The 20,117-nt window shown below is 49.2% G+C and overlaps 2 protein-coding genes across 3 annotated transcripts; both read right to left on the reverse strand.

Moving 5' to 3' along the window:
- Positions 1 to 4,440: 4,440 nt before the first annotated feature.
- Positions 4,441 to 5,271, reverse strand: LOC120706797 (translation initiation factor IF-2-like). The gene has a single exon (XM_039991523.1). It carries the CDS (start codon positions 5,146 to 5,148, stop codon positions 4,759 to 4,761), a length of 390 nt encoding a protein of 129 aa, XP_039847457.1. The 5' UTR covers positions 5,149 to 5,271; the 3' UTR covers positions 4,441 to 4,758.
- Positions 5,272 to 6,480: 1,209 nt separating this feature from the next.
- Positions 6,481 to 18,243, reverse strand: LOC120706798 (protein GFS12-like). Of its 2 annotated transcripts, XM_039991524.1 has the most exons (6): positions 18,032 to 18,243; positions 16,594 to 16,880; positions 7,681 to 7,921; positions 7,275 to 7,348; positions 7,024 to 7,159; positions 6,481 to 6,865 (listed from the first exon to the last, which is right to left on the reverse strand). In XM_039991524.1, the coding sequence occupies exons 2-6, from the start codon at positions 16,719 to 16,721 to the stop codon at positions 6,710 to 6,712; spliced, it is 735 nt and encodes a 244-aa protein (XP_039847458.1). In that variant the 5' UTR covers positions 16,722 to 16,880; positions 18,032 to 18,243; the 3' UTR covers positions 6,481 to 6,709. The 2 variants fall into 2 exon arrangements, with proteins under 2 accessions (XP_039847458.1, XP_039847459.1); XM_039991525.1 differs by lacking the exon at positions 18,032 to 18,243 and having other exon boundaries at positions 16,697 to 16,880.
- Positions 18,244 to 20,117: the final 1,874 nt, after the last annotated feature.

Consider the following 20,117-nt stretch of genomic DNA (forward strand, 5'->3'; position numbering starts at 1 on the left):
ATGAAAAATTAAAAATTTGAATCAAAATTATGTTATTATAATAAATCTTAAACCGCATTAATATAAAATTATAAATTACTATTTCTATCACTATTAATATATTATTTATATAAAATACTAATGATAATGCGTGTGTCACCATATATTTATGTATAAGAGAAGAGATAAGATTATCAGTTTTCATGTTGTTCACATAGCTCAAACAAAGTGTTCAATTAAATACATACCAAACATATATGAAGGTGTGATGCAAAGTGAGAAAAATTGTTAGTAACTAAACCTATCATATTTATTACAATTACATAATGATAAATATGTATTTTTACCGTACTAGGTTAGAATAATATTTAATTGATTAAAGAGAGCATGAGATAGATAATTATTAAATATCTCTAACTAGTCCGTACAGGAGCACGGGTCGATAGACAAGTTAGAGCTAATGATTTGTCCATGGTGAGAAGATCCTTGATAGAAAATTCATATGGCTCAAATTCAACCTTCACGTGTAAATTTTGCACAGAAATTAGAACCTTGAAAAGGTTATTGGGAGTGTGTAAAACATTGGAGGAAAAAGTTTGGGGCCGGTGTGTGACGTGATGTTGTGACCGGTGTGTGATGCGTGGGAAGGGATGGGTGGAAGGAGTAATGTGAGAGTTGGATTTGATCAATGAGTTGTTAATATTTCGGTAATAGAGTATGATTTGCACCGTCATATAGGATGTGATTGGTAGGGTGCATGAACCAGGCTTGTGTAATGTACCATGTACATGTTTAGTTTCCTAAACATGCCCATCTAGCCTTACCTAGGTAATGCAAATGGTGTCCACATGCCTGGCTAGTTGGAACGCAAATGAGGTGCGTCTCGATGTTATGCAGCCTGCACAAGGCGTTGTGGCAGAAAAGTGGTTTGGATCACCTCCATCCACTGACGAACCGGACGGATTCCTCACCGGTGCCGTGTTTGTATGTAGAGACACTGCCCACGGTCTCTTGCCAGCACAGAGCTCATGGCGACTCACTGGCCATGCTGTTCGAGCATGGAATATGTACGATCGATCATCTATAGTGACATCGATTGTAGGGAATATGTGATCTGGTTACGCACCAGAGGGAGAGGGAGAGAGCACTGAAGGGAAAGGAAGAGGGAGAGGGAGAGAGGACTAAGAATAGTAAGTGTCTTGGCACACCTAGTTGAATTGAGAATAGTAAATAAACAAATTGAAAACAATATGCACAAGAGGTCCATCAACTTATAAGAGGGTATCACTTAAGTCCATCAACTTTGAAATTGTATTTTTTGGTTCATAAACTTGTAATTTGTGTCACTTAGGTCCACAACTCTAAAAGTCCATTTCTAGGTCCATAAACTTATAATTTGTGTCATCTAGGTCCATACCCCTCCACCTAGTCTTCATACGCTGATATCGCACCAACATGAATCTACACGGTGCTCACACGTTATTAGAGTTCACTAGAAGGGTGAAATTTGAGCCCCAATTTTGAATCAAGAGCATTTATAGAGAAGATAGGAGAGATGAAATTAATACTTGTTTCGGAGGTTATTGACATATTAGAATTTAAAGGGGAGCTTACAAACTGGCATTGGTGAGTTCTGGAACTTAGATCAAGATATGACCTCGTAATATGGGTGGAGAGGAGGAGCTGATGGCTTGGGAAAGGTGGAGGATGTCACAGAGACTCGACAACATGTGTATTGTGGTAGGGGATATTATGTACACCATTGCGTGGGTAGCCGGTGGCACCAGATGTTTTGGTGAAAAATCTCGTGATGACGTTAGATTTTGGTCAATCCATAAACTTCATCCATGAGCAGTCGTGTGCGCGCGTCTGTGGCCACACGACTGCTCATGGATGAAGTTTATGGATCTAAAAATGGAATTTTGGAGTTTATGGATCTAAGTGGCTCAAATTGCAAGTTTATGAACCAAAAAATGCACTTTCAGTGTTCATGCATCTATGTTTTCAAAGTTTATGAACCTAAGTGACATAAATTACAAGTTGTTGGGCCTAAAAATGCACTTTTGAAGTTCGTGGACTTAAATGACACACCCTTGGTGGATCTCTGATGCATTTTACATTTAAAATGTTTAGACTGCAAATATATTCTCTAAGGTATGTATATTATAGGAATAAAGCATAAATATTGTAACTTTTTCGACCCTGAGATTCCACCCTATCTCTAAAGACCAAAATGTTGTGACTTTTTCGAGCCCTGATAAGATCACGTCATCAGACTTTCTTGGCCGTTAGATCTCAGGCAAAACTTACCTCAACTGTCCAAACAAAGCCGGTGGCGCTGCATCTTCCAGACCTTTTACGTGCAACGCTACTTGCGCCGACGCAGCAGCCTTGCCTGCCTCAGAGTCACGGTGGCGGAATCGATCTCTCTTCCCACTGCCATCGTTGCACCCGTCCCCCAGCTTCGTACGCCGAGACTCGAGGAGAGCGGGCCTTTGCCCACCATGTCCTCCTCCATGGCATCGTAGTCGTGCTACGACACTCTTCCTGTGTTCTTCTCCGCTGGCGATCAATCTGGAAGATGTTTCAGCAACTGTGACAAACTGGAAATAACCACAGTGGCGATCTGGCGCCCTCATTTGTTGTTAGCGATGACAGCGGAGATGGGAGTGTACCTTCTTCGTAACACCGGCATTCGCGAGGGCCGTGGCGGTGCGTTAAGCAACCAGTTTCTCTCTATATATATTCTCGTAACACCAGCCCCGATCACTGTTCCCCAGCAGCGCAAGGCACCTGATGAACAGCTTCGTCTTCTTCCATCGTTGCGTACGGCATGTGCCAGCTGCCTGCATGCTGCAAACTGCTGATCGGCAGCAGCTACAGCGCAGCTGGGACACATGCATGGAGTACTAAATGAAGTCTATTTATAAAACTTTTTGTATGGATGGGCTGTAAATCGCGAGATGAATTTAATAAGCCTACTTAATCTATGATTTGCAACAGTGATGATACAGTAATCATCCGCTAATTATGGATTAATCATAGATTAATTAGCATTATTAGATTCGTCTCGCGATTTACAACTCATCTATACAAAAAGTTTTATAAATAGACTTCATTTAGTACTTCAAATTAGCAAGATTCCAACTCAAAATTTTTACATGTAAAGAACTAAACACAGTCTAAGTAAGCCAAGCGTGGTGGCTTTAGATCAGAACAATAGGACTCAACCACCATCAACTTCATATTTCCAGGCTGTGAGAGCTTTTTTACGGCGCATAATACTAGGCGATATACTAGGCTAATGTGCTTTGTGGACAACCGCTGGCATCAATACATGTAGTTTATATGGATCAGTTTTCAGGTAAAGAAAATAGAGAAATGTTAGTTCTACGAACTGCATCGTTAGGTAGAAATCAGGGTATGTTATTGATACCATAATCATGCACATATGGTGCTAATCAACAACTACTCAACACTGCATCATAATGTGATGTCGTACTAATCATGCAATGTCTCACTTGCATTTTAGCAAAATGCTTACGGCTTCTCAGTTTAAGGCCCTATTAGTTGGTGAAAAGTTGTTGGTTTTGGTACTGTAGCACATTTCGTTGTTACTTGACAAATAATATCCAATCATGGACTAATTAGACTTAAAAGATTCATCTCGCGCTAATCAGTTAAACTGTGTAATTAGTTATTTTTTTAACTACATTCAATGCTCCATACATGTGTTCGAACATTCGATGTGATGGGTACTGTAGAAATTTTTTTGGGAACTAAACAGAGCCTAACAGAATTTTCTGCACCTAGTGGGTAATTGTGCCTCCCTGTATTCTATAGTTAATCTACTGAATCCTGATGAGTACCAATACTCCCTGTATTCTTAGAAACGAAAACGGAGGGAGTAATAACAATGACAAGGAGGCCTGAAAGGCTTAAAGCTCTTTGGCATGCCACACGCCCGGATCAAGAACCGCTCCAGGAGAAAAATTGGATTCAGAGCACAGCAAGTAATGCATTCTTATTGATGGGCTGCCAATGGGAATCAACATTACCCTTGATCATGTGCATTTTTATCCTACTTTGCATCACAAAATATTGATATGAATTAGTATCATACCTAAACAAAGATATCTTAGAATGTGAGAAAAAATGTTATTTCTGGGCTTATTCAAGTGTAACACTGGCCAAGGACATGAAAGTTAAGTGTAATAACACTTCCCCGCGCCAAAATTTCTAAACTTATCTGTTTGGCATCAGAGCGTAAGTTCAATATTGAAAGATTAAAATATCTTAATCTTGACTAAAATATCAAATTTAGAGCGGAATACGAGGGATATATCAAATTTAGAGTGGAATATGAGGGATAGCAATTGCATCGGAGGAACTAGTATTAGATTTACAAATTACAAATTACAAAATGAAATCCATAGGAAATCTAGACTCATAAGCATAGGATAGCAGAAGATGTAGTATATCCAGATCTCGAGAGAGCCAGAGCGCGAGCGAGCGAGAGAGAGCACGCAAGATTTAGCAGGTACTACCGCTTGAGAAGTCGTCCGTCACACAAACACAGGATACAAAGCTCTGATAACCAGGACACAATACACGAACGCTACCACGATGGCCAAGAGCCCAAGACGAACAAACCACAGACTCTGCTCTTACCGCTACACAAACTTCCACACCACACACGGAACTCTACCGCACCAAGCTCGGCCACTTCACCTTACACACCACACAGCCTGACATCCTCCGGGTCGCCGCCTCGCAGTCTCACGGCTTCTTCGCCGCGGCGCCAGCAGCAGCGCCGCCGCCGCCGTGGATGCCGACCACACCGCCGCCGCCGGGCGTGAACGGCGAGACGCCACCGCCGCCGCCGACCCCCGGGAAGGCGCCGGAGCCCGGCATCCCGCCGAAGCCGACCTGCGGGGTGATGCCGTTGGGGCCCGGGAAGACCCAGTTGACGGTGGGGCCCGGGTAGAAGCCGCCGAACCCGAACACGTTCTGGGGCCGGAGCGGCTCCTCCTCCGGCCCCGCGCCGGCGGGGACGCCGCGCGCTCCGTGGCACGGCTGGAACGACGCGAGCGAGGCGGCTAGCAGGAGGGCCAGCGCGAGGAGGCTCGCGCTACCGCTGCTGCCTCTCTTCTCCATGGCTGCCTGCATGCACTGCTGCTTGATGGATTTGCGCAGACTCTGATCTGCTGCTTGTTTGGTTGTTCAAGAACCAGCTGCTCAGCACACACGTTGATATAAGCAGAGATGGTGCTGAGCTAGTGCTGATCCACTGTGCAAGTACTGAAGCATTCATGGTGGAGGAACAGCTGAACTGCAATGAGGCCAGCCAGCCCATGCTTCTTTGCAGCGGGACCCACATCTCAGTGACAGTAAACTGCCCAGTCTACGGAGGACACATGCATGGGCCAGCGTGGTAGCATGAAGCGGGACCCACATCTCAGTGACAGTAACTGCCCAGTCTACGTGGGCCCCCAGTCTACGCAGACAGTGCAGTTCCGTCTAAACCTTTTTAATACCAGAAAGCCCACAAATGACAAATGCAGGGATTTTAGTGGTACGGCGATCTGACGCTGCCTAAGGCCCTGTTTAAGCGCAAAATTTTTGCGTTGGAATTTTATTAATTTGAAGTACTAAATGAAGTCTATTTACAAAACTTTTTACACAGATGGATTGTAAATCGCGAGACGAATCTAATGATGTTAATTAATTTATAAATAATCAATAATTAGCGGATGGTTACTGTAGCATCACTATTGCAAATCATGTATTAAGTAGGCTCATTAGATTCGTCTCGCGATTTACAGCTCATCTATGCTAAAAATTTTGTAAATAGACTTCATTTAATATTCTATGCATATGTCGAAACAATCGATGTAATGATTTTTTTGTGTTTACGGAATTTATGGGATGAAAACTAAATATGATCTAAATTGTGGATCAGGTGCAGATATCGAAGAGTGCAGTAAGCCAGCATTCATACCAGGGCAGACAAGCCCTCTTTACTTTTGTAGCTAGCCAACTACCCACATTTAAACTCATCCGAATCCTATCCGCCCCGGTCCTGCAGCGAATCCGGCAGAGTAAAGCTAGAATTTAATCAAAGGCGTCCTCACCTTGGTGGCAGAACAGGCCAATGCGAAATCAACAGGCAGTCATGTGCCAGTGACAGAGAACAAGGATGGTACTGGCGTACTAGTAATTCACGGTGGGTAGAGAAAGTTCTAGTAATTTTTCAAAAAAAAAAATTCCAGTGGCGTTGGATCAGATTCGGTCTGAGAGAAGCTCAAATACTAATAAATTTTGTTAAGGGTGTGTCAGCATTAGGCCTTAGCATCAGAATTTGTTTTCACCACCTCCAATTTTACTGGACTTCCACAAAAGGAAGGAATATGTACCGATTTTGGCTAGTAACAAGCAATGCAGCTTGAACTTCATCAGAGCATCAAGCAAACACAGGAATATGAATATGTGCTGCTTAAATAGAGAAGATAAAACAAATGAAGCTTTCACTCAGATAAAGTTCACACATTGCATTTCCTGTACAATATGAATATGTATACTCTACTGTTGCTCCTGGCAAAATGAGAACATACTATGCACAGGCATTTTTGCTACAAAATTCAATTCTGAAGTGAGGGTGGTAGAAACTACTTAAGTTTTTTTGTTCAACTCAGCGCAATGGAGAGACAATTACTAATACTAGAAGTACCTAGTGGCAGATTTTGAGGAATCCATCTTCAGTTCCAACCATAAACAATGTTGACAATGGAAGCACAGCAATAGTTGAAAGAACAGAAAGGTTTTTGTGTTTCATTCCTCTGTCAGCAGAATACAAATTCTGAAGTGCAAGTTGCTGATGTCCAATCTGCATAGAAGCATATGAAAATCACTTTCACAAGAGCCAAATAGATTTCCAGCCCATACCACATGCAAATTGCTAATTAAAGGCACACTGCTATTGGACGTAGTAAACTTTTTTTCGAGATTAAACAGTGGCGCAAGTTGTGAGAAGGATAGTCTTACATCACTTGATGGCCTTGAAAGAGAAGTGAGTGCGATTTTGTTCCTCGAAACTGATATCACATCTTGACCCCAGACAGAAAAGTAGGGGATGCCATCTGAATGACTTCTGAAAATGTTTGACTGCATTGCCAGATTCCTATCACATTTTCCAGCAAAAGACATTTAAGAATTTTGTGCAAATTCGAAGAGAAAATACATGTGAGCCAGAAGAAATACATGCAATACAGCAAAGACATTTAAGAAAATAATACCCTCTGATGTCCCAAACTCGAAGAGTCTTGTCCAGAGAACTTGATACAATTAAGTGGTCATCTGGTGCTGCCAGCTGTAAGCATAAATGGGAAAGAGAAAATAGATCAGAAAATGTCAAAGGTCCAGGTGTGTTTAGTTGGTGAAAAAGTTTGGATTTTGATACTGTAGCACATTTCGTTGTTACTTGACAAATAATGTCCAATCATGGACTAATTAGACTTAAAAGATTCATCTCGTACTAATCAGTTAGACTGTGTAATTAGTTATTTTTTTCAACTATATTTAATATTCCATGCATGTATCCGAAGATTCAATGTGACGGGTACTGTAGAAATTTTTTTGAAAACTAATCAGGGCTAAAGGTTCCTTGTAACATCTGTGGTAGAGGGCTAGGGGTGCACTGACCTTTGTGATGTGTCCATCATGTGCTCGCCAAACTGCAATGATGTTCCCACTACGCTTATCAAGCAACCGGCAGTAACCAGAACTTAGACCTGCTGCTAGCCAGGATGAAGCCATTGGGGTTCCTTTGGTAATCCTGTCTGAGCCACATGAGCAAATAGCGGACACAAGGGATGAGAAAGATATTTCAGCAGAATCAGTCTTCCATAAATGTAGCTTCTGATCCCGAGATATGTCAATAAATCTGCAAAGACTCGACCATGTGCAACACAATAATTAGCAGACATATTCAAACTACTCTGATAGAAATGAGAGAAATAACAGTGAGATTCGGAGAGAACAGAACATGCTCTCAACTTCTAAGCGCTAATCCTTCAAGAAAAAAACAAGTATGCATGCCTTACTGTAGGAGAGAACAATGACTTGTATTCCTTCAAATCCTAAAAGGGTGGGATATATAGTTCCTATACATGGATCTCTAGATGAGCCTCTATACATGGGCTCAATATACACCAACATCCCCTCGCAGTCTGAACTACCGGCGCAATGATGTTCAAGACTGGACAAGAATAAATTACAAAGGGCAAACACCCCCCCAGCCACAACTAGCCACCTGCTACGTTGAGGCTGGAGCGAAACTCCGAGAAGATCGAGAAGGGTAGTCCCTTGGTGAAGATGTCGGCAAACTGGGAGGTGGTCGGGACATGGAGTACCCGAACATCGCCGATGGCGACCCTGTCGTGCACGAAGTGCAAGTCTATCTCCACATGCTTCGTCCGCTGATGCTGAACGGGGTTAGTGGAGAGATACACGGCGCTGACGTTGTCGCAGTAGATGAGCATGCTCTTGGCGAGCGGGCTGTGGAGCTCCGCCAAGAGCTGTCGGAGCCAGGACGCCATTAGCAACAGCCCGGTACTCCGCCTCGACACTGGAGCGGGGGACAACTGGCTGCCGCTTGGATGACCAGGAGACCAGGTTGCCGCCCAGGAAGACGGTGTAACCAGAAGTGGAGCGGCGAGTGTCCGGGCAGCCAGCCCAGTCAGCGTTGGTGTAGACCACCAGCTCAGCAGAGGACGAGCGGTGAAGCACCAGGCCGAGGTCTACAGTGCCACGGACGTAGCGGAGGAGATGTTTCAGGGCAGCAAGGTGTGACTCTCGTGGATCATGCATATGGAGACAGATCTGCTGAACAGCGTAGGTGAGGTCCGGCCTGATGAAGGTAAGGTACTGCAAGGCACCGACCAGACTCCGGTAGGCAGTAGGATTAGCCACAGGAGCACCCAGAGCAGCAGACAGCTTCGTCTGAGTGTCGACAGGAGTAGAGCAGGGCTTGCAATCAGTCATCCCAGTCCGCTCCAGAATATCGAGTGCGTACTGCCGCTGGTGAAGGAGAAGGCCAGACGGGCAAGGCTCAACAGTGACGCCCAAGAAGTGGTGGAGCTGACTAAGATCCTTCATTGCAAACTCCTGCTGTAGAGAGTAGATAATGCGCTCAAGCAACTGCTGACTGGAGGCGGTGAGCACAATATCATCAACATAGAGCAGCAGGTAGGTAATCTCATCCCCACGGCGGCAGATGAACAGAAAAGTGTCAGCCTTGACCTCGGTGAATCCCAAAGTTAGCAAGAACGTGGCGAACCGAGAATACCAAGCCCGAGGAGCCTGCTTCAGACCATAGAGAGACTTGTTCAGCCGGCAGACCATGTCCGGACGACTGGAGTCCACAAATCCCGGGGGTTGAGAGCAGTAGATTGTCTCTGACAGAGTGCCATGAAGAAACACATTCTTCACATCGAGCTGGTGCACAGGCCAAGAGCGAGAGAGCGCAAGCTAGAGGACCGTGCGCACAGTAGCAGGCTTCACCACTGGACTGAAGGTCTCATCATAGTCCACACCAGGCCGCTGGGTGAAACCCCGGAGAACCCAGTGTCGGTGTCCTGACCCGGAGGTCCGGACCCAACTAGTGATGATGCTGCGTGTTCCTCGTCCCAGATAGTTAATGCAAGAGGCAACACAATAACGCACGGGTTTATCCTAGTTCCGGCCGTGGGGCCGTACGTCCAGCAAAGGGGTTTGCGAGGGCACTGTATTGTCTTGCACCGGGGGTGCCTGTAGTAGGGGGTACAAGCGAGGCGAGAGAGGGAGGGAAGCTCCCAGGTCTCTGCTGACCTAGAGGAGGAGTTGATTGAGGCGAGTGCCAATATCGGGGCTCAGAGGAGCGTATGTGCTCTGAGTAGTGCTGAATGTTGTGTGCTACCGGATGGACCCAACCCCCAAGATAAAGCCCGCCTCCTCCGTTTATAGACACAAGGAGGGCCGGTGTACATGCACAGGAGATCGTGGAAGTCGTTGTCTTCTCCCCGAATCGCGGGGGTGCAGTGGTCGAGCACTGTGGAAAGCATACTGTGGGGTATGGCGTTTGGCGTGGCAGTCGTCCTGGGCGTTGTCCTTGGCCTCGCGGAGATCGCGCCGGCGTCCTTGTAGCTCCAGCGGGCGGCGCGGTGGTTGCTGTAGGGGGTACCGTCCTCCAGGTGTGGCATGGCGATATTCCGAGGGTCCTGCAGGCCAGGGTCTTGTCCTGGTTGAGGTCGGAGCCGCTTCCGAGGGTCGTGCCCTTGCCGTTCGAGGGTTCCGTGGAAGGGAAAGTATGGAGGAGGTATCGGGAGTTGGCAGCACAGTGGCTGGAGCAGTGCCGAGCACGTCTTGCACTGCGTCGCAGGTTCCCACAGTGACGTCACAGCGTCCGGAATGGCGGAGCAATGACCGGAGTTGGTGGACGGAACTCCGGTCACAGCCACTGTGGGGAATAGCGGCCTGACGCCGTCTGACCCGGGCGCTGTGGAGTGGTTGGCATTTAATGACTCCGTACGGCGGGCGGGTGAGCGGAAGGGCCGTTTGTCCTTCCAGTCGAGGGGTGGCCTCGGGCGAGGCAGAGTCGATCTGCTCTCTCGAGGGTAGCTCGCTACCCTCGAGCGAGGCGGAGATCGCCCCGCAGGTTCGAGGGGGGTGCGGATGGGCCGCACTGTGTATGTGAGCCGCGTGTTGGGCTTCTTTGAGTCCTTTCCTTTCTTCCAGATTGGAAGGAGGTTGTAGGGCTTCATGGGCCCGGTTGCCTAACACGTGTTTGTGTTTTTAGGGCGATTTTAGTCACCTGATTAGGGTGCCCCTAATCATGGTACCCGACACCCAGCGAGCCTTATAGCGCTCCAGTGTGGTGTCAGCCCGACGCTTATGCGTCGTCCAGATCCACTTGCCTGTGACCACATTGCCACCAGACGGACGCGGCATGAGGTCCCATGTCTGGTTAGCAAGAAGAGCCGCGTATTCCTCTTCCATCGTGCGACGCCAGTGAGGATCCGCTAAGGCGTCGCGGACAGAGGAGGGTACCGGAGAGACCCGCGGCTCTCCCTCGGTGGCGGAGAGAGTCGCAGCCTGAGATGCCATCCGCCGAGTCACCATGGGATGTATATGTTGAGGATCCCGATGGACGACTGGCGGGTGGTACACCGCCGGCTCGACTCGAGAGCGAGGCGGCGGAGGCGGCGGTGGCGACGGCTTCGGTGTAGTCGTCGCAGGAGCCTCCGGAGCCGGAGGCGGCGCCGGTGTCGGCGCCGACCGACGCCGGTACACTTGCACCGGCTGAGCTTACCGTGGCGGCGCCGGTGCCGCCACCGAACGATGCTGGTACACCTGCACCGGCTGATCGTACCGCGCAGGTGCAGGGGGAAGCACCGGGGCCGCGCGTGGCGCAGCAAGGGACCCCGGGGCCGCGCACGGCACGACATGAGGTCTGGGGGCGCGCGTGGCGCGACAGCGGGCACCGGGGCCGCGCGTGGCACAGCAGGGGTCACCGGAAGCGGTGCCGGTGCACCAGAAAAACTTGCAGGAAAAGGGCAGACAGGTAACGGTGGCTGAACCACCGGGTCAGTCGGAAATAGAGACTCCAACTCGGGGTCAGGAGAAGGTGTGAAGGAGGTGGAGTAGGGGAAATCCGACTCGTCAAAGACGACGTGTCGGGAGATCAGGACGCGGCAAGAGGTGAGGTCAAAACATCGGTACCCCTTGTGGTCAGGGGAGTACCCAAGGAACACACAACGAGTCGAGCGGAGCGCCAGCTTGTGAGAAGCGGTGGCGGAGGTGTTAGGGTAACACGCACACCCGAAGACCCGAAGGTGGTCGTAGCGAGGAGGGGTACCGAAGAGGGCGTGGTGTGGAGTGGGAGCAGGAGAAGCAGTGGACGGAAGGCGGTTAAGCAAATAGGTGGCGGTGTGGAGGCTCTCGGCCCAGAAGCGCGGGGGCAGAGAGGCCTGGATCAGAAGGGTGCGCACGACGTCGTTCGTCATGCGAATCATCCGCTCAGCCTTGCCGTTCTGAGGAGAGGTGTACGGACAAGACATACACAGCTGAACACCCCGAGAGAGGAAGAAAGAACGGAAGGTGGAGTTATCGAACTCACGCCTGTTGTCACACTGGACGGCCTTAATGATGAGGCCGAACTGAGTGGACACCCAGACAGAAGTGGAGGAGGGTGGGTAAGGTCTCAGACTTGGCCCGTAAAGGAAAAGTCCAAGAGTAGTGTGAGAAATCATCGACTACCACCAGATAGTATTTGTAGCTAGAGAGGCTAAGAACAGGAGAAGTCCACAGGTCACAGTGAACAAGATCGAAGGCATGCGTCGCATGCGAAGAAGAAGAGGAAAAAGGAAGCCGAACATGACGACCAAGCTGGCACACATGGCAGAGGTGCTCAGCAGAAACCCTAGTACCAGGAACATCGGTACTACGACTGAGCTGAGCTAGAACGTCGCGGCTAGGGTGACCAAGACGGCGGTGGCAGGTGGTGGAAGACGGCAGCGCGGCAAAAGTGGCAGACGAAGAAGGCGAGAGTGGTACAGCTGAAGATGGAAGGCGAAGAGTGTAAAGGGGGCCCGTGCCGTCACACCGGACGAGCGGACACCAGAAGGCCGAATCCTTTATAGTGAGGCCAGAAGAGTCAAACTCGATGGAATAAGAGTTGTCAGTTGTAAACTGACGAATACAAAGAAGGTTACGAACCATCCGAGGAGAAACAAGGATATTGGGAAGACGAAACGAACCAGGAGCAGAACCGACTGCGGTGACAGAAAGGCAAGACCCATTACCAACCATGATAGAAGAAGGACAAGAGGGGTGTAGGGGTCGGACAGAAGAGAAGATACTGGCATCAGGGGTGGTGTGGAAAGAGGCACCCGAGTCGGCGATCCACTCGGTGCTGACCGGCGGCGTCTGTCCCATGGCGCTGAAGGACTGCGCCAGTGCGGCCTGGTCCCACCCCCCAGGCTAGGTCGGCTACGGGCTGGGCTGAGCGGGGTCCAGAACGGCGCGAATAGGGGAACAGCACCGGTGAACATGCCCACCGGCTGGGGGTGAGGACGAGCCCCCCCGGACCCTGAAACGGCCACATCGGGATGCGCCCTGACCAAGGGGCGTTGAAGGATGGCCAGGGCGTACCTCCAGGGGCAGGAGCAGGAGTGGAAGCCGGAGTCGGGGTCGGAGTGCCCCGACGGTCTCCACCAGTACCACCAGAAGGAGCGCCGCCAGCACCACCACCACGTCCGCCCCGACGACGACGCCCGCGACCTCCCCCACTCCCGGTCTGGCCGGAGAGAGGAGCACCAAGGAGGGGGTCGATCCGAGGTCCAGATCCAGAGGGCGGAGCCTGGTGGGAGGACAGAGCGCCGTACTCGGTGGAGGGGACGATGGGTTGAAGACGCTCCCAAACGAAGGCAGTCGCACGGACGCGCTCCTGAGCCGCCGAAGCCGCGGACTTTGCGGCGAGGGCCGCGACGAGTGCAGCTTCGGCCTGAGCAGCTCGGGCGACGGTCGGCGGCACCGCAGGCGTGTGCAGGGGCGCGGGCACCGCGGCGGGGAAGGCTGCCGTCGATCCGGGTGCCAAGGGCGTGCAGGGCAGCCACGCGCCCGAGGATCCGGCTGCAGGGGCAGGGAGGCCAGCCTGGGAGCCCGGGGCCGACAGCAGCGGCTGCAGAGGGGCGCCGTCGGGGGCAGGGACGTCGGGGCAGGGGCGCCCGCCCCTGCCCGCCCAAGGCGGCGTCAAGGGCGGCGGCGGCGGCGCCCCTGCCCAGGCACCAGGTCGGGCGGCGGCGAGGGCCAGGCGTCCGGGGCGGAGGCAGGGACATCGGGGGCAGGGGCCACGCCCGCTGTAAGGATCACCGGGGTGTCCGACCCTAGAGGGGGAGTGGGTGAATAGGGTCACTAATCGCTTTTTAACCTAGGGCTCAAACTACTTGTATAGGATAAACCTAACACGTCCTATACATGCTAGTTATGACTAAGGTTTATATATGTTACTCTCTACTTACCCCTAAAAGACTTGCAACCTAGCCAATCCTAATCAAACTAACTAGGAAAGTAAAGGTACGCAAGATAGAGTAAATGCGGAAACGTAAAGCGGTAAGTAAAGAGGTAAGTGCAAGAGGGATGCAAACTCCCGAGTAGACATGGTCATGTAACGTGGTTCGGCACAAACGCCTACGTCCACGGGACACCGAGGCTCTTCCGATCACCGTCTTGCACTACGCCACCAAGGCGATGCCGGCAAGCAAAGGCAAGTGCCCCTAAGACACCGAGTCTCGTGCACCGCCACCGTCTCTCTCGGTCACCCGGCCGTAATCCACTACGGAGTTTCTCCACCAAGGAGGGGGCCTCCTCTTCCCCCGCACAAAGTGTCGTTGCCACTCCACACCAAGACGGAGGGTCACACGACGGATCACAAGTTGCTTGCCGCAGCAAGACTTCTCTCAAGGGAGCTCTCGCAAGAACTAATCCCTATTACAAGCACTAAGCACTCTCACAAGTGTGCTTAAGCCTATATGATGTACAATGAAGCTCTATGGTGGTTGGAGATGTTCTTGGGTGTGTGTGGGACGTCCAGCAACTCCAGCACGCTTCAAATGGCCGGGGTGAGGCGTATATATAGGCCACCAAGTCTTGTAGCCGTTGCTCCAACGGTCAGCTGAAAATCTGCGTATCACCGGAAGAACCGATGCCTCTGGCAGGGGTAGCGTCGGTTCTTCCGGTCACTCATAAACCGAAGTAGCCGTTGAAGTCCTGACAGCTGATGCAGTGACCACCGGTTGAACCGATGCTTTGTTCCGATGCATCACCGGTTCATCCGGTGCTTAAGAATCTTCTCCTGACAGCTGACGTCATTACACCGATGGTATGCACCGATGCTTCACCGGTTCAACCGGTGTTGAAGAAACTTCTCCTGGGGTCTTGACATCGTCTCTGGAACATAGAACGCCCAATGAACCGATGCCCCCTTTTTGACCCGTCGGTTCAACCGGTGCCTATAGCCTGACTTGGCTTCGATTCTCTTCTGCACCAATCTTCATAGCGCCGGTTCTTCCGACAAGCGTCGGATGCACCGATGCTTAGGCATCGGTTCTTCCGGTGCTCCTGACCCGTAGGGACGGCCCTTCGGCCCTTGCTACGCCTATCTTCTCTTTCTCTTTGTCATCACTTGAACCTAAAAGCCTGAGAATGATCATCTTAACAATCATATTAGTCCAAGTGTTGTGTTGTCATTCGATCACCAAAATCACTTGAAATGGCATAAAAGGTGCCATGTTCCTTACAATCTTGCTTTTTCTTTATGGACTAATATATTGTCTACAAGTCTGGCCAGCATAATGCGAGTGCTTTGAAACAATATGGTGTTACTTCATATTACAGTAAAACAACAATGTGTATTGAGTACTGACCATATATGTTTGGCAGGGAGTGACTAAAAACGGAGATGATGTTGCTGTGAAGATGCTTCGGAATTCCAGTCTAGACTTTAAGCAGTTAAGAAATGAGCTCTATAACCTCAGGAAGCTTAACCATCTGAATATTGTACAGGTGCTGGGCTATTGTTTTGAAACAGAGCAAAAACCTTTTACCATGCCCAATGGAAGTAAGTTGTTTCTTGATGAAGCACATGGAGCGCTATGCGGAACCCCCATAGAGGCAGCCCTTCGGGCCTTGCTATGCCTATCTTCTCTTTCTCTTTGTCATCACTTGAACCTAAAAGCCTGAGAATGGTCATCTTAACAATCATATTAGTCCAAGTGTTGTGTTGTTATTCGATCACCAAAATCACTTGAAATGGCATAAATGGTGCCATATTCCTTACACCCGCGCCCTGCCCGCCGTGGGCAGCGTCAAGGGTGGCGGCGGCGGCGGCCCCTGCCCAGGCACCGGATCGGGCGGCGGCGAAGGCAGCCGGCCGCGGGCCAGGCGCGCGCCAGGCGTCTGGGGCGGCGGCGCCGGCCGCGCCTAGCCCGGCGGCGGCAAAGGCGCTGGCCGTGTCCAGCACGGCAGCGGCAGGAGAGGAGGCACCGGCGGCCGGCGGGGAGGAGAGGGGAGGAGGCGGTGGCAGCAGAGGCGCCGGCCACGCCCAGCGGGCGGTGGATCCCGCTGCGGTAGCCGAGATCCACGCAGCAGGGCCGGGAAAGGAAGAGAGGGGAGGGAAGGAGGAGAGGGAAGGGAGTGGTGGCGCCGGCGGCGGGCTGCAGCTGGAGGAAGGGAAGGCTATTTGATACCATATAGGAGAGAATAATGGCTTGTACTCCTCCAAACCCTAGAAGGGTGGGATATATAGTTCCTATATATGGGCCTCTAGATGGGCCTCTATACATGGGCTCAATATACACCAACACTTCCAAACTCAGTTTGTGTGAGTACTACCTGGTTAACTTAAGTAAATTTTCAGCTTTTTGGCTATGGCTTTGCCAGCATATTCATGTGCATAGCTGCATGACCACTGCTTCTGGCCACAAATGCATTCCCAAAGCAAAGAGTAGGATTCAAGGAAAGATATTTCAAAAAAAAAAAGGATCACGCCAAACAAATTGATGACATAAAGATCAATACCTGATTGAACCGTTTCCCATACCCGCAACAAGTATACCATCAGATTCCATATAATGCATAGATGTATACAAACTACCACAAAATGCATTTGACAATATTCCACCGGAGAGTGCATCCTGATTGAGCATGTTTGCCTGCTCAATAGATGCAGTTTGGAGTGGGAAGGTAGTAGATGACTCAGCATGAGCTGCAATGAGCTTTCTAGTTTGCCCATTCCATATATGAATAGTGCCATCACAAGAAGCCACTCTGCCAGTAATTGACAGGATGCAGATGGAATTGACAACCTACAAAAATGAGATGGTAAGAGAAAAACTTAAAGGGTGAACTGTTTGCACATAAAATAATTCATAAAAAGGTCCCAAAGAGTAACCAATGAGTTCAAACATAGAACACATAAAAGAGAGCAAACAATCTATAATATACAATATGTCAAGCAGCAGGACTAGTCAAAATCTCTACAAAAGAATACTCGTCATAACTTTTATACTGTCAGATTTTTAAAAAAAGAAAAGTAAATATGTAATATACTAGAATTTGGAAATTATTGAATATATATATAGACAAGAGTTTGATTTATTGAACAGCAATGCTTGATCAGATATTTTCTTAAGAGAAAATGGATGAGTTAAGAACAAGTAGAAACAATTCAAGTCAAGTACATTTCGCAAATTCTTTGACTTCTTTTTTGTTATTTGTCTCCTTCATTTTGGTGATTACATGTGTAAAATCATCAGAATCTAAGAGCATCAGGAATGTGTGAGGTCGAGAGCTGCTCTAAGGTGGGTCCCACGGTGCACTGGGCTAGGGTCATTGTGTACTTGTGTACCGAGCAGGCCTTTAATGGTGAGTCCCGCTCAGGATAAAACAATTCCCATGTCTCTTAATCTCTTTCGACCTTTCTTCAGTGTCTCTCCGCTAGGCTGCCGTCTGCACGAGCTGTGGGAATACTACCCCTTGTTCTGTCCGCCACGCCTCCTTTGATCAATTTTTTTATTCCTTACGAGTCTTAAGCTTGAGGCTGGGTCTTTGCCTTTTTCGGTAAGGACCCCCCTAAGACCGGGCGTGTTATGTATGAGATCGGCCTTAAGGCCCTTAAGGCCCCTTGTTCTGCAACACTCCAGATGCCCTAACAACAAAGAGTCTTTAATACCCCAGGGCCTACTTTTACTCTTCCTCCCTCTTCTCTCCATGTCTCCTAGTACTGAAGTTACTATTTCTGTTTCTCTTCTATAGAGATATCCTACCACTTTAACACTTATCAGTACCAAGGTGGTTTATCATCTAAGTAAGATTGAATCATATTTACTGACTGTTGGCCCAAACACCTGGAGGAAGTCTTTCTGCACCCCAAATGCTAGCCCCTAAGAGCAATGAACCTAGACACTAGCTGAACCTGGACATAACCCTTAGTGACAAGATTAATGCTGACAATTACCCCTTGATCTTGTTACCGGTACTTCTTGCCATGTACAGCAGCTTCCTCTTACATGACGTTTCATTAGTAACGGCTTCTTGTGGCCTCGCACCACCATTGTACTTATGCAATCCAAAAGCTAGCCCTAATAGCCATGAAGCTAGGCACTAGCTGAACATGGACACAACTCTCTGGTAACAAGATAACTGCTAACACTGACGATGCCCAATAAACAAGCCTTCTGATTCATTACGAATTTTTGATGCAAAATCTTTTTCAGAAAAATAGCTTCTGCACCATAGAAATAATTAGAATTAGATCACACTAATGATAACATGCCAAAAATATCCACTATGACATTCCCCCAAGACTTATCAAGGCGTCCACAGCTACATGCTACCATAGCCACGAAATTCTCCTACGTCACCTGATGACTCAACAATTATCACTGAACAGAATAGCAGCGGATAGGTGTTGATCCTGTGCCAGATGCTGGTGAGTATTCTTATTTATCTTGTCCTATTTTTCTAGGCTCTTTATCTTACTACTATTCCAGTATCCTTTGTTTTGTTTTTTGTGTTCCTATCATGCAGGAGAACTGCATCTCAATGCATTGCAAAGATGAAAAACAGTTGATTATCATAACAACAGTGTCGGGTGGTAAACCCAGCCGGGTGGCAGAATGCACCCACCTAAGCCCTGAGGGAGAATGAACTCGGGGGTAGCTAGGATTAGTCCGATCTAGATGCAAGAACACGATGAACACAGAAGGTTTAGAGTGGTTCGGGCCGCCGGAGCATAATACCCTACATCCACTGTGTTGTATTGCCTGTCCTCACAAGTGATTGCTCGAGAGGTTCCAGCTGGTGAGCTGAGAGTGTGAGGGAGAGAGTCTGCGTCCACTTGTCCTGAGACTAGCGTGTGCTCTACTTTCATAGTCAAAGGGAGGCACGTACATAACCGTTGGGACCCCGACAGGTGGGCCCAACATGGATGTATTTAAATAACATAGCGCCTAGCGCTATTATGGTGCTACGCCTGAGGAAGATCTTATTCCGGGATTTCGCTGCCTCGTCCGCATGGATGTACTGACCGGCGCAGATCCTCTGACCGGCGTGGTCTTGCCCTGTCATGTTGGTGCGGCGCTTGCAGCTAGTCGGGTAGGCTGCGCCACGCATGCTATTCATGCCGCGTAACTTGCGGCGTAGGCGGCATGATGGAAAAGGCCGTACCGTCGTATCCATTTAATGCGGCAGACTAACGTAAACCGCGTGTGCGGCGCCTGCGGCTGCACTGTGCAGCTTGGTAATATGCGACCAATAGTGGAGTCTGACAAAGGCTGCCCCGTGCTCTGTGGCGGTAGAGCACGCCTCACTCTCCACCATTAAATGCGGTGGGTGGGCGAGTCTTCCGGCGGAAGACTCGCGCCTGCGCCCGTGCTAGCAGTAGTAGGGCACGTGGCAGCTCCGGACCCCTCCTGGGCGGAGTGCTGGCGCGTGCGCTTATGGGGTCCGGTACAAGCAGTGGGTAGGGCTAGATTTTGCTGGCCCCAGGTTCTGGATGCTATTTATCACTTCATATCCAAACTGTATGTCTGACTCAGAAAGCTCTCTTGTTGAGGAAGAAACTATTTGTTGGGGCAAAGTTTTTCACTTCAGCTATGACTTGATGCAAGAAATGTTGATGTGTACTTTCAATAGGAAAGTCTTCTAGATGTGGCTATGTTAAGTCTAACCACCATTTTTAAACATATAGAGTTTCGGATTACATCTAATATGGTCATTCTAACTTGTCTCATACTTGGTTGGAAACCAAAAATAAGATGCCTCATATGTTGTTGCTTCTGAGCACTTGATCGGATGATCTTGAATTTCAGTAAGAAAAAAAATCTGTATAGACATTTTTCTCCTTCCAAAGAGTAAAATCATGGCATGGTTTCCAGTGCAATTGAAAACTAGTATAATTGTCTACTAGAAGTTCACTGCGCAAAAAGTCTGGTCTTGCCAGCGCTTCGTGCGCGCACGTCAGCTCAGCTTCCGCCTCGCTTAGTGCGCGGCTGACGGTTCAGATCTCGCTTTTTCACACCTTCACTTGTTACTCGCGTCTC

The sequence above is a fragment of the Panicum virgatum genome, chromosome 5K, assembly GCF_016808335.1.
Source record: "Panicum virgatum strain AP13 chromosome 5K, P.virgatum_v5, whole genome shotgun sequence".
NCBI classification, from domain to species: Eukaryota; Viridiplantae; Streptophyta; class Magnoliopsida; order Poales; family Poaceae; genus Panicum; species Panicum virgatum.